Below are 23494 nucleotides of genomic sequence, written 5' to 3' on the forward strand. Positions count from 1 at the left end.
GGACACCCAATGCACATCCCTCTACAAAGAAAATCAGAAAAATTAAAGAAAGAGAGACTGCATATAAACTATTAAACTACAATTCTGGAAAGGATTTCCCTGGCATGAACTGTGTAGAAGACTCATAGGCACCCTTGAAAGAGGTGTACAATACAGAAACTGCATCACATAATATCATCTGTTATGAGTGTCTCAGATGCTGTAGCAGAAATGATGTTATGCAGGCTAATTAAATCAATTCATCTGTGTAACTTTGCAATGGTTGGACTTTTTCCAGAAATGCGCCTTGGGGCATCTTTTGTTCTCTCTTGGTCTCTTCCTAAATTTCAGAGGTAAACAACAACAAAATGCTAATTTCTTGCATGACTCTCTGTAATCAGGGAAGGTCTGTACCTGAATGGATTTATTATTAATACTAAATTCTCTGTTCATCAGTTCATTGTTAGCCTAAGGCTGAAAAGCAGTATTTTGCAGTATGTTCCCTATTATTATTTTATTATTTATTATTTTTATTACAGTGGTGCCTAGAGGCCTTTGAGTGCAGAGTTTAATTTTTTGCTCTTGCCGCTAAAAGGAAGGATTGAGCTTGACTGCTTTATATATTGACATAGAACTGCATGAATCAGGGCTCTAGCAAGTCTACTCAGAATTTGGCATCAGTGGCGCTGTGCTTTGCTGGAGGTGCTACTAGTATTTCTCCCCACAGGATGTTTTCTGTAACTGTGTGTCAAAATGTAAGCATTTGCTTGTCAACATCTGCAGCACTCAAACTGCTGCTACTCATTTTGCAAACTGTTCAAGTTTTGACTGTCACATTTTTGTCAGTCCGTTTCTCCTTTTTGTTATTCAAATAATCAGAGAGTCTGTAAGTAATTTAAACAAACAAATGTAACGGGGGAAGGATGGTCCAGTGGTTAGGCTGCTTTGTCACAGAGTCCATGGGACCTTGGGCAAGTCACTTACAGTACATCTGCACAGCAGTGGGGAGGTGTAGTTCCCAGCTTGGGGAGACATAAACATGCTAGCTCTGCTTGTGCTGATGTGCTAAAATTAGCAGTGTGGCTGTGGTCACATGGGCAACAGCACGTTAGCTGCCTCACCCTTTGGCTAGCACATGCCGTCATGGCCACACCCCAATTTTTGGATATTAGATCAAGTAGAGTTATCACGTGTATGAAATTACAGCTGCCATGTAGACTCACACAAAGTCTCTCTGTGCCTCAGTTTCCCATTTGTAAAATGGGGATACTGACCTCATGAGAATGTTTGAGGATAAATACATTGTACTATCGGCATGCCTGACAGCCTTTAGAGATGAGGGCCATATAAGTACGTAAAAGAGAAACAGAAAATGCTCATGACTTTAAGAAGGACTATACATGAACAAGTCTTCCCAAAGGGATACTGAATTACAATATACTCAAGCAACAAAACTCACAAGAGAAGCATCATCTCCTCAGAACATGATCTTGACTCAACACTTCCAGGAGCACCTGGGAATAGTTATTGTTATTTATTTGTATGAAGGTAGGGCCTGCAGAATCCAATCAATACTGCAGCCCCATTGTGTTAGGCACTGTAATACATGCACATAGTAACAGACAGCCCCTGCCCCAAAGAACTTCCAGTGTTTCTGTTTTAGACTGTAAGAATGGACGTATTATCATCCCCACTAATAGGTGGGGAATGTGATGAAACAGACAGATTAAGTCATTTGCCCAAAGTCACACAGGGAGTCTGTGTCAGAGCTGAGAAATTAAGCTAGATCTCTTGAATCTCAATCCAGCACCTTAACCACCAGGCCATCCTTCTTCTGTATAGCTCCTATTGTTACAAATGGACCTTTCATGGCTGTGTCATACACCACATATTCCAGTTGGTATATACGTTGGTATAAACATTAGGTTAGACACAGTGACTTTCATCGCAGGGCAGTACTCTCACAATTTGACAAGGATGCACATTTCCAACTGGAAAGGCGAGCTATGGTGGGAAGCAACTGGTATGGGAAGCCTATAGGAACCCGGTCTAGGCAGCAAGAAGGGGCAATGGGAACCCAGTATTCAAAGGACACCAGAGTCTACAGAATCAAAGCTTTCACTCTGTTTTTTTAAAGCATGCATTCTTTTCAATGGCGCAAATAGACATGAGAATGTAAATGCAAGCGCTGCTACCCCATTAACCCAGCCTTGCAGGAACGTGTCTCCAATTAAACCATAGCCCCAGCAAAGATAACAGTATAAGCACATTCACCCTGTTTACCTCAATGAGCTGAGAACTTAAAAGCCGATATGAGACTATGTTAGAGTTAACATTTCTGAGCAGTGGGAATCTAAGAAAAACTCTCTGATGGAATTGCTACACCTGGAAACGTTGCCTTTGTGCTCTCCCTCCCAAACCTTCCAGCCCAGGCAACTTTGGAAAGAAGGCTCATCGGAACTCAAGGTAGTGCACAGGACAAGAACTACCTGGGGAATCCCACAGTACCAGCATTCAAAGCTGAGGAGCCAGGCCTGAGCACAGATTCAGCTGGTGCCTACAACTCTTCAACTGGAGGAAAAGAGGTGGTGAGTAAAAGAGCAAACAGGACTCAGCAGCTTGCACCCCAGTGTCCCAGGACCCCGCTGTGAGCACTCTCCAGGGCTCCTTATTATAAATGTGTCCCTGGAGGCCCTTGCAGTTAGTGGCACTGGCCCCAGCAAGGTACCAGAAGTGAGTGCCGGACTGGCCTATCCCCATCACCTTTACCCACTGTACCAGCAGAAGCATGGAGCCCCAGTGACTTCAGATCCAGCTAGGATCATTCTTTGTGGTGTGCTATCAAAGTGTCCTGGCTTCAAGAGACCCCTCCCAGCCCTCAGGGAGCCAGGGGTGAGTCACATGACCTACCAACTGCAGTCATGTAAATCTTTGGAATTCTAACCTCTGCTTCCATCCGTTTTCTTGACTCTTGCCTGCTGTGCTAGTCACTGCCCTCCAACCTGTAGTTAATCACTCCATGCTTCTCCCCCTTTTTGCTTCCACCCTTCTCCTTCTCCTCTGCTCCCAACCTTTTCTCCTCCCCCATTTCACCCCGACCTCCTACATGCATTAAAAGAAATATGATTTCCATGAAATGTGAATAACTAACCAAAGCGATCACCTAATCTCACTGATGTGACTCTCATCCTCCCATCCCCAGCTCTCCACTCTCCTCACGTTTTGTGTATTTTTAGATTACATGCACCTCAAAGAAGAAACTGTCGCCAAAATGTTCAAAACTGGATGGTTAGACACCTAACTCCATATTTAGGCACCTACAATCAGGGGGTTTGATATTTTGAGGTGCTGAGCAGACTTAAGTGTTTAACTCAAATTTGAACACTCTGGAATGTCTCTTTTGTTCTGCAAAGTACTCTGCATGCTCTGGGTGATATATAAACAGTGATGACCCACTGAGTGAGGGGCCACCCCCTTCTACCCAATGGCTAGGTAATAAAGGTAATAATTGGAGATATACCAATCTCCTAGAACTGGAAGGGACCTTGAAAGGTCATTGAGTCCAGCCCCCTGCCTTCACTAGCAGGACCAATTTTTGCCCCAGATCCCTAAGTGGCCTCCTCAAGGATTGAACTCACAACCCTGGGTTTAGCAGGCCAATGCTCAAACCACTGAGCTATCCCTCCCCCCTGGCTTTGCCTTCTCCAGTTTCAAAAGGCAGGGGAGTTGTAGCCATTTCACAAAACCCTTTTTGCATAGAAATCTGAAAAAAGAGTACACTGGACTGTGATTAGGAAAGGAAAACGTGACCATCTATCTTTATTTGCATCCCTGCCAATTTCAGAAAGTGCCTACACTAAAGAATTTTTTATGGCACCCCTGTGAACTTCTAAATCACAAAGCAAACGCAGCCTAGGTCACAGTGAAATGAGATGCCTCATCTTTCTAAAACCGTTTTCTTCTCCCTCTTTCTTTCCCCCATTGAAAAAAAATTCTGAGCTGCTTAACCACAGCCATAAAATGATATTATGTTCAATGACTTACATTAAGTGTCAAATCCTTTCTCAGCCATAATCTAATTCTAAAGCCAGGATTCCACTATCTTTCCATGAAAGCAGCACACATTGGAAGAAAGGCAAGCCTCAGCCATACTAAGCCAGGATGTTAACACTTGCTTATCCTCTCACTCACACAAAAAGAAATCTCTAACAGGCAATTTAACACAGATATGTTTTAAGAAAACGCAAAGATGGCTGCTTGGGAATACATTCAGTGCTTTATTTTACCTTTTGTACGTAAACAGGCACATGCTTTAAGCACATGCTTAAAGAGGCCTTTTCCAGGCACAGTTCGGAGTCTTCCTAAAAAGGCAGTGGACATGATCAGGTGACATCTAGCCACAGGGATGGTTTAAGCTTTTAAATAATACATTAGTAACAATACTTAGCACATGGGCACACACCAGTTTAGCTCTTCAAAATGCACCATTGACATTAACTAAGTTATGGACAGAGACAATATCAAGTAGCTAAATCCAGTACTAGGGTCATGGCTATTCAGCAAGTACCGAGATATTGTTAGACTTTGTACTCTTACTTTATCAGTAATCAAGCTAAGCAAAGTCTGGCTAGGCTATTGTTAGGGCCACTGGAAATTTTGCCTAACATTCATAGCGAGATCCAAAAACTGTGCTAATATGTGGGGTTTCTGCAGCATGAAATTTCAGTGACGCTGGTCATTACATGGACGAAAGATCGCGAAGGAGACCCAGATCTTATTGGAAATGGTGCTGTGGTGCTTTTCCCTCTGAGAAAGTACTAATCCAACGCCTCCACATGATGTAACAGGGTGCTACACCGCAGTGCAGCAGAGGCATACCCATGTTCTGATTCAGTTTCAGAATCATGGAAGCCTAGGGTTAGAAGGGACCGCAACAGTCATCTAGTCCAACCCCCTACCACGATGCAGGATTTGTTCTGTCTAACCCAGGGATCGGAAACCTTTGGCATGTGGCTCGCCAGGGTAAGCCCCCTGGCAGGCTGGGCTGGTTTGTTTACCTGCCGCATCTGCCTGGGCGCAGTTTGCCATTCCAGGCTAATGGGGGCGGCGGGAAGTGGCGGCCAGCACATCCCTTAGCCCGCGCTGCTTCCTGCAGCCCCCATTGGCCTGGAGCGGCAAACTGCGCCCAGTGGGAGCCGCGATTGGCCGAACCTGCGGACGCGGCAGGTAAACAAACCGGCCCGGCCCACCAGGGGGCTTACCCTGGTGAGCCGCGTGCCAAAGGTTGCCAATCCTTGGTCTAACCCATCCAAGACAGATGGCCATCCAGCCTCCTTTTGAAAACCTTCCACAACCTCCCTAGGCGGGAAGGAGCTTCCATAATCTCGCTAGGCAGTCTGTTCCGTTGTCCTAATGTCCTACTTCCCAATAGGAAGTTTTCCTGAGATTTAATCTAAATCTGCTATGCTGTAGTTTGAACCCATTGCCTCTTGTCCTGCTCTCTGTGGCAAGAGAGAACAATTTTTCTCCATCTATTTTTGGCAGCCTTTCAAGCATTTGAAGACTGCGATCATGTCCCCCTTAATCTCCTCTTTTCCAAACTAAACATGCCCAGTTCCTTCAGCTTTTGCTCGTATGACTTGCATTCCATCCCTTTGATCATCTTTGTCACTCGCCTCTGGATTCTTTGCAGTTTCTCCACAGCCTTTCTATATATTGGTGACCAAAATCGGACACAATTCTCCAGCTGAGGCCTAACCAGCACCGAGTAGAGCAGTACTATCACCTTCTGTGACTTACATGCTATGCCTCTAATGTAATTTTAAAAATTACAAGCCCTGAGGTAAACTTTCCTTTTTATGACCTTTGAGAACAAGCATGAAGCCACTTTGAAGTTCCACATGATCCACCTATACTGAAAAACTAAAACGTGTTTCAACTGTGCTGGGAGGTAGCATACTGTGACGGGGCACCCTGACAAAGTTATATTTGTAGTGGAGATGGCCCCATGCTGAGTGACCACAACGTGGAAAAAAAGCAAGCCTATGAGACCACTCCTAGGTGATATTATTCCATGACAGCATTGATGTATTAAAATCACCGGCACGCTGTCTACACTATAGCTTAAAGCATTACTAATACCATTCCAGCACCACCCCAGCTATCCATGCATGGAAGAATAAACCAAGTTATATATTGTGCTCACACATGGTTATTTGTGAAGTGTGTAGAGGGCCCAACAAAGAAGGGGATGTAAACAGCACATACAATTGTTTGGAATTGAACCTACATACTTACTCCTCCAATTCTACATACACAGACTTGTCTACATCAAACTTTTCTTCTCAAAATTTCCCACCTATACTATTCATGCAGGAAGATGCATCTATCGAAGGTACTTAAATGGTTTCCATTACTGTAGTACCCGAGCACCTTGTGATCGTTAATGCATTTATCCTCACAACTCCATTTGAGGCAGGATAGTGCTATTATCTCTGTATTACAGATAGAGGAATGAGGCACAGAGGGCTAAGTGACTCGTCCAAGGTCAAATAGGAAGTCTGTGGCAGTGTCCGGAATAGAACCCAGGGTTCCAGAGTCCCAGGTTAACACACAAACCATTGGACCATCCTTCTTCCTATCCCTCTGGTAGAGGCGGTGGGAGCAAACAAGCCACCAGTGTTTATTTTACCCACCAGACTTGCTCTTATCAGGGTTGACTCTGTGGTATTTCCACTGCTGCTCCCTCCAACAGTAGCAATGGTGGAAATTTGTGAGTAAAAGATAAACAAGACCACAGACTTCTGTGTTACGCAATCCAGTCTAAGGAATCTGGGGTGATAATTCTGGAAGGAAAGCAGGACACCAGGATGCCTCCCTCACCACCCAGCTAGGTGAAGACTTTTGCAGATAGCATCCAGGCAGAGCATGGAAGAAAGGAAGCTGCAACCTATTCTGGGCCTCTTGTTTTCTTGGGTTCTTTCCCCCACACTGCACCCCAGATACTTAGCTAATTGGAACTGCATATTTTCAGCGTACATCTTCAGCTGTAATTTGGTGCAGCTGTTTCGCACTGTAACTAGGATCTGAAATGATTTAATTATAACATGCAGGCAACAGGAACAGCAATGCAATTACAAATAACAACCATAGAAATGCTAATAAACGTCACTTTATTGGGAAGAAGAAAGACAAGAGACTACTTCATGGGAGCAATTAAAGGCGCCTTTGTGAGCAGGAAAATGAACTGGCCTTCAAAACATTTTGATGGTTTTATTTGCAGATGAAACGAAGGTCTCTAAAGAGGTCTGCCAAACAATTTGAAAAAAAGTATGCCATGTGACCAACCTACAAGAGTCATGTTTGGGAAAGCAAACTCCAAAGCGCCTCACTGTATGGCAGCCTTATGTTCAGTACAACTTACGCCAATTTCAAAACCACACAGGGCTCGTTGAAATCCAGACAGCTCAAGACACTCGATTTCTTCTATCCACTTTCAAGTGAAAGCGTTACAAATTACTGCCCGCTCTACTGGATCCTCAAGGCCCCACTCTGTTTTCATTGTAGTCCAATGTCTTCGATGGACTGACTCCTGGTTTACACCACTGAAAATTAGACCAGAAACAGGCCCTGAATGCTGAATAATGGCTCCTACTTAAGTTAGAACTGGGGAAAGGGATAAGGTGCCTATCAAAATTTGTACAGACCAGACCATGAAAAAACCGAGGCCTTGATCACTTGTAAGCATTACTATTATTTCTATCATAGTGCCCAGGTCGCCTATGAAATCCTATGACACTTTTAGAAGTAGAGTAGAATTAATCGGCATTCTGCCCCAATTCTAGGCAAGGTAATTATACTCCACCTAATTAAATTCCCCCTGCAATTTCAACTATATAAAGTGTTCTTCATATATGCTCCAAACTGACAGTGAACCTACGCATTACTGAACAGGCGCAAGATTCTACCTTAGAGGAAGGTGCATTCTAGCAAACCTATCCCTGTAGGTTCACACGCAATCTAGTGTGTATATGCATTTATAGAGCACTTGCAGATCCTTCAGCATGAAAGGCAGTAAATAAATGTAAGATGTTATAGCATTTACTTTGATAAACCATGCTCATCTAGATACGCAATGGGTTTGGACTGTATTTATCATTATATTCTATGTGACTTTAATAAGTGACACACTGATATCCCCTTTCCTGTGCTTATTTGGTAACCTCACATACCACTGTAGAAAGATAAGAGTGACTCTCTCTGGACCACAGACTGTAGTATGTTCTGTGTCTCTAGTGCACGAATCTTTTGTTAATGGCAGAGTAAATGCAGACTGGACTGTTTTGTTGGAAACCACCACTGGTGAGTTTGTTATATCAAAAATAATTGCACCCCGCCTATTATGAACCCAAGCCTTACAACCGTTCAGACACCATGGCTGCCAGCAGGGATAGGGCAAAGAAACTTCCCCTGCTAATTCAATAATTTATAACCAATTTCCATTATCTGATAGCAGTAGGGCTTTTATCTTTCCCTCTGGTTCAGTCACTAGGGGAGGATGTGATCACACACCCTTGAGCCACTGCACTACACTAAATGTTATGGTCAATCCCAAAGCTAACGATCTCTCATATAAAGAGAGGAACTGAGATGTATTTTCAGGGTTAGGATAAGGTGAACAATTTGATTTAGGACACATGACTTTTAAAGAAAACCCAGACAACTATTGTGTTGTATCCAGCTTTCTGCATGCCGTTCAAATGCTGTCCCCCCAGGACTGAAACACTTTTTCCATTTCTGCCACTAGTGCTGCGGTTTCATTGTATTGAATGGACCAGTGGAAACACAGAAAAGCCATTTCAGAGCAGGGATGGACTGTCAGCAGAAACGTGGAAAAGTGCGGTAGGACAAGCCTACAGTGAAGCCTGTTAAATAATTTGCTGCCAGTTGGTTGCTGAGGATCCAGAATACTACCCTGCACACTCAGAAAGATGTCTAGGGAATGAAGGGGTTGAAAATCTAGAAAGTGGTTTCCTCTGTTTGTGTATGCAATAAACTGCCAGATGACAGTGGAGGGAATGTACTGAAATCATGAAGGAAAATTTTTCAAGTGATTAAGAATATGAAGAGCAAATTGAAGTATCATCAGTTCCAAAAGGGTATATTGTAGTGTCTGCTTAAGTGCCTCCATGGTCTACTTCCCCAATCTCTCTCCTCTATTGTAGGACTTTATTTAGGGAACAAGCCTACACTGGCAGAGGAGTGGCCAAGATGACCTAAGATAGCACACCTCTCCACCCTCCATCTCTAGTTGATATGATTCTATGAAATCTACCACAGAAGCAACCACTTTCAGTGCTGTCAGAGAATAACATCTGTAACATCTCCCAACTGTCAGAACATCTCCTAAATTCGGCCCTCGGACTATACAGGTAACATAAGCTGGATGTACTTTTTCTCCCCAGTAAGGACCCTCTCGCTGCCTTTTTCGGTTCTATAACAGATGGTGGGAGGTGGCCTCAATAAAAACAGGTACTGGGGACAAATACCAGTCTCACTCCATCTAAGACATGAAGACAGTACTTTGTTGCAATGCGACTGCCACAACTTGAACAACAGACAATAAGAAACCCACAAGGAAGTAAGTAAAAACTCCAGGCTACACCTGCCCTGAACCAGATTTCCTAGATGCACCAAGACTTAGGATTTCAGGGCTTGGTGAGGGCAAGCATAAAGACAGGACTCTGGTTGCCCATGGTGATGCTTAGACTAAACATACCTGTTATAGAAAGTACAGCTTTTGTCACTGCTACATTTGTTTAAAATTCAAAGACAATTCTTCTGCCAACACAAAAGAATCATTCAGAAACACCAGGAAGTACAACAGTCCCACAAATAAGAAGCCATAGAAAATGAAAAGGATGTTTTTATGTGAACTGGATATAGAGACCTGAAAACAGAAATCCTGTGTCAGTGGAGTTAACAAGGTGAATTTGTCCCATTTAGGATGTGAGGTCCTAAATGTTCAAAACCAACACTAGGGATTTAGAATATAACGGGTTTAGTGATTATTTCCACAATGATTTCTGGGAGATCTGGTTTCTCTCACATTTGACCACCCAGAATGATGGAATTGATGTTATCATCCCTGAAGCAAGGAGAGAGAACATGTTGCATAGTTCCTCTGCACCTCTTAATAGACAGCACATGACAGTATTTCCATCTTACAGGAGAGACTGATGTTTCAGTGTCTTATGCCAAGGTGCAAATAAGGCATGGGAAGCCAGGGGAGATGACATCCCAGAAACCAAGGGATATAGGTATGTGAAAGCCACACAAATCATACTGGAACAAATCCAACATCTTGAATCACCACCATTGAAATATTCAGCCTGTTAATGATCTATGCCTTGGCTGGTGCACTAGTAGGATGAAAGAGGACTAATACTTGAATGCATGATCATTATAATTCAGTGATTTAATCTCCATTCCCAACCCAAGCACCCCTAATGAATACACAGAGTAACAACACTAACTATCATCTGAAAAGTCTAGGTCACCACCATACAGCAACACAGCAAGAACGGAGCACCGGAAAGCACTGAGCCAATTTTAAAAGCTGCCTTGAATCTCGAAAAATGACAAGAAGCTTCTATATATTAAAAAAAAAAAATCTTGAAAATCCTCCACAAATAGCCAAACTCTGACAGTTCTTTGTGGGCCTTTGCAAATCCTAGTGCTTTTACAGCTGTGTCTACCAGCATCTTTCACTAACACTTAAATTAATTCCAACACTTCCTACACGAAAGCAGAACTTCTGGAGAGAGGGTAAAAGAAAGTGTGATAAATTCAGATATTACAATCTCTTTCTTTTTCTTTCTCTCTTTTTGTAAAAGGTAGGGTAAAGATCTCTCTACAGAGGAGAGCACATTCTGTTCAGGGCCAAAACGGAACTGTGTGGGATCCACTGCTGTCACTCCAGCAGCATGAATAATACAGAGGAAAGACAGGCTGCATTTCCATGGCTTTGAAATGAAATGAAATGAAATGAAAAGGGCTCTGCATTCCTTTTGAATTAGTTCAAGTATTGGTGTGTCCATCTATAGCTTTGCATTTCTCTTAAGAGTCCAACCTACTCAGAAAATTAGATTCAGGGATACGAGAGCCTTGTGTGAACCACAGAATGACATGCAATTTCTGTGGGGAAGTGAAGACAGTGCAAGATAATGAAACACGTTTTTTCTGTGTTAGAATATACATGTATATGTATTTAAGGTAGACTGTCTTTACCAGTCTCACTAAGTAAGGATTGATGGGTGCCTTCCTAGTATTGAGGCCAGGACATGATAATGTGTGGTCTAGTTATTGGCTGGAACAAATAACTGACAGAAGGAGAATCCCAGGTTTCATGTTAAGACATCCACTGTATGACTTCTTTCTGTTCAGTAAATCCAGTCTGGATACAAGGCAGGATACCTTATAGAGTGAGCCGATGCTCAAAATTCCCCTCTGCAAATATAGAGGAACCTTACATTGAAGTGCCAGGGAAAACTTGTGAGAAAGAATTTACATATGTACGTACACACACACACACACACACACACACACACACACACACACGGAGTGAGAGAGAGCTGGGGTGAACATTATAGTGTGGGATCTGCTAGTCTTGCACCATTTTTATCACAAGTAATCATCAGATTTGAATACAGCAGTAGTTAAAAACAATTAGCCAGGTCAAGGGTACGAACTATGATTGCTTCTTTCAATGCCATTAATGAGTTAATATACGAGTGTTAACAATAATGTTCTAGTCAAATGTCAACTGTAGTTTCAAATGGGCCTGTTATTCTTGTTCCTCTCTTTAGCTGTGGCGTAGTGTGTTGCTGTGAACTGTTAACCAGTTGCTGCGCTGTACCACAGTGGCAGCCATGTCAAGTGACCTCTGGAGCAGAGGCCCATGTGTGTGGGTGGGGGAGGCTGTCAACCTCACCTCCAGCCCAGAGGGCTGGGTGTATGAGCTTCTCTTACCACCCCACGAGAGGGCTGTGCAGGAGTGGCAGGATGGTTGTGGTGGGGGTCCCAGTACTGTCAGGCCTCTGTTGTGGTAGCAGGAAGGCCCACACACCGAGAGCCCTCTGCTGGGCAGTGTGGCTGGACGTCAGTGGAGGCCCTTGTTGTCACTTTTCAGGCTAGCCAGGGCCTGCCTCCTTCTCACTTCACTGGTTCCCTGTCGTTGGGCCCGCCAGCATCTAGCTGGAGAAAAGGAAGACATCAGTGCCTCACCCGCAGAGGACTCTATGGCTGCAAGTCTACCCACTTCACCACTCTGCAATCTCAGCAGAGACCTCTGCTTGGATGGCAGGAAACCGAGGCCTCCCTTGCCCTTGATGGATTCAGCCTGCCTGAAGAGGAGGAGTGATTGGCCAGGGAGAAGGGAGGCCATCAGCACACAAGATGGGAAAGGTGGCAGGCTGACTTCTAGGCTAGCAGATGGTCCTTGTGTGGGTGGTTCTTGTCACCACCTGCCCGAAAGCACAGGTGAGACTCCAGGTGTCCTATGTGGAGTTGTGGCTATGGCCCCACATTGCTTTAATCCAGCCTTGGCCGTTACTGGGCATTACTGTAATACAAATATAAAATAACAACACAAATCCATGGGTGCAGCATCAGTGATTCGTCTACGGGATTCAGCAAAACTCCCCTGAACTTCCACAAATGCTAAAGCCAGTACCTCTCCTCAAAGCACTTATGAGAGTTTTGAGTCCCTGGGTTAATGTCAGGGAAACTAATGCTACAGGGTGTGGAAACAGAGGACATCAAACAGGTAAAAGACAATGGCACAGCTGTTAGCTGGCACCATCCAAATCAAGCCTATTCTTTCCCTGCCATCCTGTAAAGCCCCCTTTATGTGCAAAAACAAAGAGCACTAATTTTACTTCCTGCTTGGCTTTGTAGAATTCTGACATGTCCTCAGTCAAACAAGATCCACTCCTTCAATCAGGCACCATTTTTCCTGAGATGTAAGAAAAGAAGGGAGCTAAAGTAATTATTGAAAACTCGTAAGCAGCAGCTTTAGCCTAATTACCCTGACTCTCCTTTTTAATTTTTGTATTGATTGCCTCCTGTGAATATACAAGTATTGACTGAACTTGCAGAGTTTTGTGTTGCAGTGATAAGGAGAACAGCCAGTGAAAAACAAAATGCAATTAGGTGACCAGATAATCAGCTGCACCTTTGCAAAAAGCACACTTTTCTGTATTTCACAATCTGCCATGGACTCTTGCCCTGTGCTTCTGGGCAGCAGCATTGCCAAAGAGAATGCCACTTCAGCACAGGTGCTTGCCTCAATTTTGGCATTAGAGCTTCCCCACAAGGGGGCAGATAGAACAGATGTGCAATACATTTCTGTCTCAGTCGCAGGTGTGACTGCAGCCCATATTTAACACCATTTACTGTACACAACAAGGGCCTGATCCCAAAGCTCATGGAAGACAATGGAAAGACTCCCACTACAGTAACTACAATGTAGACTGTAGTAACACTGTTGTTAGTTGCACAGCTAAATCATTTGTCCATGCCCTTCTCTTTGCCTTGATTTCTGCAATCTCCTCTCTTCTCTGGTCTTCTCAGCATTGACGAGCCCCATAGCTATCCCATCCAATTCATCCAGAATGTGTTACAGCCAAATTTTTCTTCCTTGCTGGATCTTACCATGTCACTTCCCTCTTTTAAACTGCTCTATTTGCTTCCCTTGGACCACATATCACATTAAAAAATTGTTCTTGTCTTCAAGGGTTGGATCTGAAAATCCAACTGGATTCGGCCTCTCACACCATTACAAGAAAATAAAATTAAAAAAAAAAGTCTGAAATCAGATGTAGTGGATCTTAAGACAGAAGAGAATTCAACTCACTTTCCCATAGCTATATCTGCACGTCTAGCAGGAGTATCATTGAATCTTAGAAGATTAGGGTTGGAAGAGACCTCAGCAGGTCATCTAGTCCAACCCCAACTAAATCATCCCAGCCAGGGCTTTTTCAAGCCAGACCTTAAAAACCTCTAAGGATGGAGATTCCACCACCTCCCTAAGTAACCCATTCCAGTGCTTCACAACCCTCCTAGTGAAATAGTTTTTCCTAATATGCAACCTAGACTTCCCACACTGCAACTTGAGACCATTTCTCTTTGTTCTGTCATCTGTCACCACTGAGAACAGCTGAACTCCATCCTCTTTGGAACCCACCTTCAGATAGTTGAAGACTGCTATCAAATCCCCCCTCATTCGTCCCTTCTGCAGACTGAATAAGCCCAGTTCCCTCAGCCTCTCCTCATAAGTCATGTACTCCAGCCCCCTAATCATTTTTGTTGCCCTCTGCTGGACTCTTTCCAATTTTTCCACATCCTTCTTGTAGTGTGGGGCCCAAAAATGGACACACTACTCCAGATGAGGCCTCACCAATGTCAAATAGAGGGGAATGATCACATCCCTCGATCTGCTGGCAATGCCCCTACTTATACAGCCCAAAATGCCGTTAGCCTTCTTTGCAACAAGGGCACACTGTTGACTCATATCCAGCTTCTCGTCCACCGTAACCCCTAGGTCCTTTTCTGCAGAACTGCTGCCTAGCCATTTGGTCCCTAGTCTGTAGCAGTGCATGGGATTCTTCCGACCTAAGTGCAGGACTCTGCACTTGTCCTTGTTGAACCTTATCAGATTTCTTTTGGCCTAATCCTCTAATTTGTCTAGGTCACTGTGTATCCTATCCGTACCCTCCAGTGTATCTACCACTCCTCCCAGTTTACTGTTATCTACAAACTTGCTGAGGGTGCAGTCTACGCCATCCTCCAGATCACTGATGAAGATATTGAACAAAACCGGTGCCAGGACCGACCCTTGGAGCACTCTGCTTGATACTGGCTGCCAACTAGACATGGAGCCATTGATCACTACCTGTTGAGCCCGACGATCTAGCCAGCTTTCTACCCACCTTATAGTCCATTCATCCAGCCCATACTTCTTTAACTTGCTGACAAGAATACTGTTGGAGACCGTATCAAAAGCTTTGCTAAAGTCACATCCACCACTTTCCCCATATCCACAGAGCCAGTTATCTCATCATAGAAGAAAATTGGGTTGGTCAGGCATGACTTGCCCTTGGTGAATCCATGTTGACTGTTCCTGATCACCTTCTTCTCTTCCAAGTGCTTCAAAAATGGATTACTTGAGGACCTGCTCCATGATTTTTCCAGGGACTGAGGTAAGACTGACTGGTCTGTATTTCCCCAGATTCTCCTTCTTCCCTTTTTTAAAGAACTTGGGTCCTGATCTTGTAGCCCATATGCAAGCAAATAGTCACCCTGATTTCAGCTCTAGTTTCCTTTAAGCAAATGGCTTCTGCCAATCATTACGTCTGTTAGTCTATAAGGTGCCACAGGATTCTTTGCTGCTTCTAAAGAACCAGACTAACACGGCTACCCCTCTGATACTTGATTTCAGCTAGACTCACATAGGTAAGGACTATTTGTATGAATACGGTTTGCTTTTGTCAGGGAAGTCAGAAGGTATAATTTGAAGACCTATAGAGATATAAGAAGCAGATTTATTGAGTTTAAAAGCACCAGTGCACAATCAACTCCTTTCACCATAACTGCCCTTCAACAAAGAGCTGGTAATTAGTTTAAAACATTTAAATATTCTTTTTAAAAACATGTATTCTTATAATTTAGAAGTAAATTTCCAGGCAAAGAAAAATCATCAGTAACAACATGGCTAGTATGCATCTGGACCCATGTGGACTTTGACTGGTAATCACTTAAAGATCACTGTGACAGAAAGCTAGAGAAAAAATCAAATTATTTTTAATGTATTATAAAAATCCTCAAGTATGAAACTAATGCCGCAAAAAGAATTCTAGGTTGTGAAGTGTTGCACAAAGCAATGTACTGCCAATCTTAAAGTCCTAACAACAGAAGTAATGATCCTCTACATTTAATTTTTCCTGTGTTCATGTACACTTGCATTAAAAATGAGCCATTAACATCTCCAAACATATTGATTTCCTATTTGCTGGTACTGTGAAATTTCATTTCTTTCTTGGCAGTCTAGGCACAGCTTGTTCTCAGTGACTTAAGAAATGGAGAGGGAACGAGACAACGTACTCCAGGTCAGAGGAAGTCCAGGGACATTGAAGAGTCAGCAATCCTATTTCCACAGCATGGGATCTACATTTTGCACTCACTACTCAGTTGGCTGATGAATCCAAAAAGACAAAGGCAGATGCAGGCCAAAGGATAGGTGCTGGTGAAGCTCAATTAGTAAGCGATAGGTAAGGATTCCATCAGAGAGAGTCGACGGGCTTCAAAGAAGACTTCTATCCTGTCATCTCGGGCCAGAAGGAAGTGAGTGAAATGTCATTACTCAGGGCTGGGGCATGAAGAAAATAAGATCATACCTCAGTGTTTTGACAGGGACTCAAAGACCCTCTTCAACCGCACCATGCCCTGCAGTCAAACCAAGACTAAGCCAAATTTCTGTACCGTGGGGCCCATGCCAAAGGTTAATCTCAAAAGCTGCATGTGAAGAGCTTCAATGTTTCAATTTCACACGTAGACTTAAATTCTACCAGTATTTGTTTAAATATAATGGAGAGAAAAAATGCTTACCTTCCTACAGAAACAGTTGGTCTTTGTGATGTGTTGTGCACATATGCATTCCATTGTAGGTGTGCCTACACCTAATGTGCTCGATTTGGAGACTTTTGCCAGCCACTAGGTAGCACTTGCACTCCTGCCCTCCTCATGCATTGATTCGAGGCCATGAAAGGGGTGTGTCCGTCATCCCCCTCTCCATTTCTTCTCACTGCTTGTGAAAGTATTGTCCAAAGTAGCAGGGAATGTTGGAGGGTCGTGGAAGGTATACGTGCACAACACATCTCGAAGAACAACCATCACTATAAGTGAGTGTATTTCTCCTTTGAACGATTGTGCATCTATACATTCCAAAGCAGATGACTCTGCAGCGGTTCCCTTACAGGTGGAGGGACTTCAGATTATCTGAACAGAGATGGCAATATTGACTTGCCAAAGTTGGCATTGCCCTGAGAGGCCTCAGTGATGGCATAATGTCTGGAAAAGATATGTACAGGTGACCATGTTGCTGCTTTGCAGCTATCTGATATGGGAACATTGCTCAAAAATGCTGAGGAAGTGGACTGAGACCTGGGGGAGTGAGCTATTATTTTCAGCAGAGGACAGATTTTCACAAGATTGTAACTAACTTTGATACAGTCAGAAATCCAGTGTGAAATACGTTGAACTGTCCCTGGTTGGTTGTTGAGTCTCTCAGCATAGGTTACAAAGTGCCTCAGAGAGGCTCTGAAAGACTTAGTTCAGTCAAGGTAGAACACCAAAGTTCTGTGGGCATCCACGGTGTCAGGTCTTTCTTCAGCTTTGGAAGAATGAGATTTCAGAAAAAGCACCTGAAGCTGCATAGATTGCAGAAAGGTAGGGATGGTCAGTTAGTAGAGTAGTAATTGTTGTAGCCCCAAAACTCTTCTTGCAGAAGCAATTGCCATAAGAAACACAGATTTCACAGAATGATGTTGTTGCTAGAGGTTCAAAAGGCGGGAGGGGGCATCAACCTTGAAATAACTAGGTTAGGGCCCTGTGACAGCACTGGATCAGACACCGGTGGATAGACATTGACTAGACCTTTCAGCAATCTGGATACCAGAGAATGAAAGAAAACACAAAACCCCTCTATTGGTGGATGAACTGAAGATCTGGAAGCCAGATCAACTCTCGCAGAGCTAACTGAAAGGCCAGAATGACTTCAAATGCAGTAAGTAATCCACTATATGGCTAATATCTGATTGACGGGGTGATAAAGGCTGAGATCGTGCCTGCATGGAAAATCTCTTCCGCTTTGCTATGTATGTGGCTCTAGTGGAATCCTTCCTACTGCTCACTAAAATACCTTGGACGTCTCTGGAGCACTTTTTTTTGTAAGCATTTAACTTGTGAGGTGGAGGTGAGATGGAGAGATTGGAGGTTGGAATGCAAAGACCTGCCCTGGTTCTGAGATAGGAGATCCCTGACTAAGTGCTGTAAAACAACAACAGGCATCTTCCAAAAGCTTGGAATGCTGTCCTCAAGGAGACAGTCAAAATGATTGCTTACAGGAGTCAATGTCTGGTGAGAAGGAACTAATTGAGACGAAGCCATCTGGCACTGTCGAAAAGGCCTAAATTGTGTCTTAGCAGAGTCCTGGGATCTCTGCTGGAAATGTGATCTATAGTAGGGCTGAGGTCTCAACTGCTTCCTCTTTGAGCTTGGGGTGTAAACCCCCAGAGACATCAAAGTCACCTGCATGGCATCATCAGTTTTTTGAGGGAACAAGCTAGACACCCTTCCCCCCTCCCCCCTCCGGAGCAAGGCCTTGATTGTATTTTTGCAGCTCATTTTGTAATTCTAGACACCTGAAGCCAAGAAGACTCTCTCATGACAATAGCAGTGGCTCTGCATCATGAAGCTGTAACAGTTGCGTCAATAGCTGCCCGGAGGGATGTTTTTTTTGCCAGGAGGTGCCCTTCAGAGACTAGAGCCATAAATTGTTCCCTATAATCATCCAATAGTTTGTCTGCAAACTTGGCTAATGCTATAAAATTAATAAAATTACTTTTGGACAGGAGAGCTTGATAGCTAGCCACCCCCATTTGCAGAGTAGTGGTGCAGTAGGCTTTCCTGACATATATATCCAGTCTCTTGAGATCCTTGTCTTTAGGAATGGTTTTGGGATGAGACTGGCAGGAGTACTCATTGGCAGCTGGGACCACCAATGAGTTGGGGACCAGATGTGTGAAAAAATAATTCAAGACTTTTTGAGGGGCTTAGCAGCATCTGTCCAGTTTCTTGGCTGCATGTGGTATAGACACTGGATCTGTCAGAGGGTTTTCACCAATTCCAGCAAGGCTTTGTTAATGGGAAAGGCAACTCTTCTGGGAGCATGAGTTTGTAAATATTGAGGAAAAACTGGATTTTCTCAGATCAGCTCTGCCAGGACTCTTAAAGATGTGGCCATTCTTCTCAGTAGGTCCTGGAAGACCTTAAAGTGGAGGTGGAAAGGGGGACTCAGGGTAACAGCCTAGTCTGGAGAGAAGGAAAAAATTGTGGAGGGACATCCAGGGGTTCCTCCAATGTCCCACCCTCCTCAACAGGATCCAAATCCATGAGAGGAAGAACAGTTGGGGGAGCCTGGAGAGAGGCTTCTTGGACCTGAGAATGGGACTTCCTTCTGGTCTCCATATCCTTGGAATGGGCCACAACCAATATAGCCAAGGGGGATACTCCACAGTTTGAGCCCCCACAGTTGACGGCACCATCTTGGGGCTTCATTGTAGAAAGACAATTCATAGTCCTTCAAATTCATGTTCCTGTCACAACATCTATAAGGTGATCTGAAAGACTGGGGTGATGACACATAAACCCTCAGGTTTAGAGTCTGAAAAGGAAATGTAGGATTCCTCAGGAAACAGAGGCCCATTTCTGTTGTAGTTTGTTGGGGGGGCCTGTATATAGCATGGCTTGAGGAGCTCTGACTGCAGAGCATCAATGCTGTTGGTACTGGCAGCATTGAAGCCAAATGCACTGATAATGTTGAGGGCTCTGATGGTGCTGATTATCCCGGATGAGCTGATCTCACTGGCAGTGCCAGAGATATGTCATCTGTGCCGGAAGCGTCTGGATCAACGGCACTGGGTGCATCAACTGTATTGATGAGGCCAGCAACACCAATAGTGGTCAATAGTGGAGCTGCCTGTAGAGGTAATAGAGAGTCGTGTAAAGGGAGACATACAAGATTCTTTTCAGATAGGAAGGCTTGAGGAGTGGAAGACACCAAAACAGATAAATGCTCTATTTTCAGTTCTTGCAGCACTGGGGAAGCTGGCAGTGCCGAGATGGTCTGGGTCAGCTGTACAGACAAAGAAGAGCCAGATAAAGATAAAGGAGCAAGACTTGATGGCCTCAGAAGAGCTGGAGTTGACAGTGCCACCTCTGACAGAACCAATTAATGCTGATGTTTATGGTGCCGCGAACCAGCACCCAGAGGACTTAGTGGAAAATCCGCTCAGTGACGCCTGAGATTTTGAGCGTTTAACACTGGAATGCTTAGGGAGCTTTGAAGAGGCTGATGGTGAGGAGGAAAAGCACTGCTTTTCTCCTGACTTGCTCTTCAAAGTCGCGGGCAGCTGAAGGGGTGTTCCTTGTGCACTTGGAATCTGTCACCTCATGATCAGGGTCCAGTTCCGGTGCAGGATACATTGTCCCCTTCAACAGGTGAACTTTTATACCGAAGTCCCTCTGCTTTTTTGTTCTGTAGGGGAAGGAGGTACAAATTGGACATTTGTCCCTCACAGGTCTCCCCTAAGCAGCTTTTGTGTCTATCTGTGACAGGGATAATGGCCCTGCACACAGCACATTGCTTGAAAGCTGGAGATTTTTTCATAGAAAATCCTCCAATCTCTCTACACTAAACACTATAACTAACTAAAACCGTAAAATCTATCTAAACTATAACTATATATATATATAAAGCTTTTTAGAAAACTGGCTAACTGAAGCTGACAGCTGTGGGGAACTATGACTGTCGCCACAGGCGGTGAGAAAGAACGTCAAGGCAAATGACAGACATCCCTTTTAGGGCCTTGTCTCAATGCACAGAGAGACTGGGGGGCATACACTGTCTAGTGGTACTGCTTGCAAAAGTCTCAGATTCAAGTGCATTGGGCACACATACACCTGTAGTGGAATGTATATGTGTGCACAATTAATTACTCAGAGGAGACCCAATCTATAAACCACCCCCATCTCATTTAATGTGCTAATGACCACACCAGAAGAAAAGTTATTTCAGTCTTTTCTTTCTTTGGAAGTTCATAAATGACAGGGCGGTGGGATTGTGGGTGGGAGTGAGGATTTGAAGTGCCCCATAAGCATCTGACTGGTGTCACAAGCTCTCATTTGGGGTAAAAGTAAATAAATAAAACTAAAAATCCTCACGTGCTCAGATTCAATCTGCCAAAGGTGCTAGTCACGAGTGCTTGGTAAATGGTTTGGATAAAAATCTATATATTGAATTCAGCAGAAATGAAATAAAGTCTGAGCTCTGACAGAACGTCAGTCACAGGGTTTGCAAAATAGCCCTTTCATATTTTTATTTTTGAAAGTTAACAACTTTGGCAATTGCTAAGATCAGATGAAACTGGATTTTCATATCTCATTCCACTACTGTCTCAGGGTCACACTTAGTGAATAAGCACAAAAACACCTTGGTAGAAGAGGAGGGGGGAATCCTTTATGCTTCTGCAGTCAACCTCACAGGTGCTCAATACGCTAAGATGGTGTATTATTTGAGGGTCAAATTAATTTTGTTCTACTTTAAAATGATAATCAGGACCTCAAACATAATATCACTGGTTCCAATGTAGCATGCATGCATACACATGCAGTGTAACCACCCTTATCAAAGTAGGCGAGAATATACAGCCCTTTCATGCTACATTGATGTCTTTCAGATCGATACATCTTGCAATTCCTCCTTATCCCTGTGTGGGTGGGGAACACCGCTGTTATATTGCTGGAGGAAAATATTTTTATAATGATTAATGTGGATGGTTTCACTTGATGCTATTTAATTCAAGCAACTGGACTTGCCAAACAGAACACTGAAGAGTGGAGAACACTCTGAGCAGAAGAATCAACGTTAATAACTCCTCAGTAGAGCTGAACAGGAATTTTTCAATGAACTGGTTTCTCATCGAAACTTAAACTTCTCTGGTCAAAAAGGGAGAGATCCACCACTCTACCCACCTCGGAATAGCCAATAGCGCAGGATTACTGCAGTCACCTAGCATGTGGAGACCCAGGCTCAAGAACTTGCTCCACCCAATTCAGTATAGAGGCTAGAACCTGGGTCTCACACATTCCAGGTGAATTCCCTAACCACTGGGCTATGCAGTGGTGGGAGGATCTCTCTCTCTTTCTCTCTCTCTCATTGCATCCCAATAGGGGAATACAATCTGAAATCTCTAAAAAAATTTTTACAGGACCAGAGCACGGTTTCTTGCACAGCTCTATCTCTGAGTTCCACTCACTGGCCTGGTTAAGGGCCTTTCTGTAAAGCAGGGTTGATGCTTCTTGACTTACTTTACGGGAGTGGAGTGAGGATTAACACTCCCACTCACCAAAAGGCCCACTCAGTCTGGTCACACATACGTACGGCAGATCTACACTTAAAACACTGCACCGCTATAGTGCTTTAATGTAGCACTCTCCCATCAGCGTTGTTAATCCACCTCTGAGAGACGGTAGCTGTGTAGGTGCGAGAAACCCTCCCACCAACATAGCGCTGCCTGCACTGGTGCTTAGGTCAGTATAACCACATCGCTCCAGGGTGTGGATTATTCACATGCCTGAACAATGTAGTTATATCAAAGTAATTGTGTAGTGTAGACCAGGGCCTGGGAATTGCTAGACCCAATCACATAAGGCCATGAACCCCAGTTTCTAGGTCTCCTTAAGCATTTATACCACCGTGCAGCACCACCATAGAACGAGTGCCTACTAATGAGGCTCATCTCCTCATGTATAATTAGCATTTATACAATAGTTGATAGTTAAAATGCCCTTATTCAAAGCTTAGGTGATAACATCAGGTTACTATGTAGCATCAACATTTCCAGCAGGGTTACCGTGGAGTTATTTAAGAAAACCAGTAGCAGATTAAATTAACCTTGTCTCCACTACTTCTGGGTCAGGTGTGTCAGGGTGTGGGGGCGGTGTGATTGGGTATATATTACAGGCTGAACAAACCATTTTTGTATTCCCTCTGAACAAATGCTAATATAACATAGGCAAATGAATATTAAGAGGTTTTTAATATTAAACTATTCCAGTCGCTTTTTCAGGGGTAATTAGTAGGTATAATGAGATATTCCAATAGTTTATGTAGGGGTAAATTAACAGATGCAATGGACTATCCAACAATATTCACAGATAATTAAAAGGAAGACCACAAAGAGTTAGTTATAACTTTTAATTGTATGTAGATTCAGCCAGCACGGTTCCATGCTATAACCCCCTTGGTGAAGATGGAAAAATCTCTTCCCTTGCTGATTTTTCCTTTTCCAAAATACTGACTTGTTCCTGCTGTCTTTTTTTTTTTTTTTTTAATGGAGCTTTTTTAATTTAACACGGCTCTTTGGGTTCATCTCTGGTTTTGTGCAACTGTATCCCAGATGAAGTTAAAGATCTGGGAATTGTGTTTTCGTAAGTTAGAGTTCAAACTTAGTTGATGCAGATGATCCACAGAAAACACAAATCCCCAAAAATATTATTTTGGTAGGTCCTATGTGAAGAGTGACTAAGTTCAGTGGCAATTTATTTTTCTTTTCAGTGATATTTTAACTTGAGAACCTTCCTCACTAAGGGCAAGAATTCAGCAAAGCATCCCTAT

General features: G+C 43.6%; 1 protein-coding gene across 3 annotated transcripts in view; it reads right to left on the minus strand.

The window, feature by feature from the left end:
- Positions 1 to 23494, minus strand: part of EXOC4 (exocyst complex component 4) — a 585632-nt gene that overhangs the window by 202284 nt on the left and 359854 nt on the right. The window contains exon 11 of one of the 3 annotated variants that reach the window (XM_044982954.1): positions 12115 to 12230. The exons of the other annotated variants lie outside the window; for them this stretch is intronic. Within the exon in view, the coding sequence (XP_044838889.1) occupies positions 12140 to 12230 (91 nt within the window). The 3' untranslated portion in view covers positions 12115 to 12139. Of the gene's footprint in view, positions 1 to 12114; positions 12231 to 23494 lie in introns of those variants that run through there. 3 annotated transcript variants of the gene reach the window in all.

Source organism: Mauremys mutica, chromosome 1 (assembly GCF_020497125.1).
Source record: "Mauremys mutica isolate MM-2020 ecotype Southern chromosome 1, ASM2049712v1, whole genome shotgun sequence".
Lineage (NCBI taxonomy): Eukaryota > Metazoa > Chordata > Testudines > Geoemydidae > Mauremys > Mauremys mutica.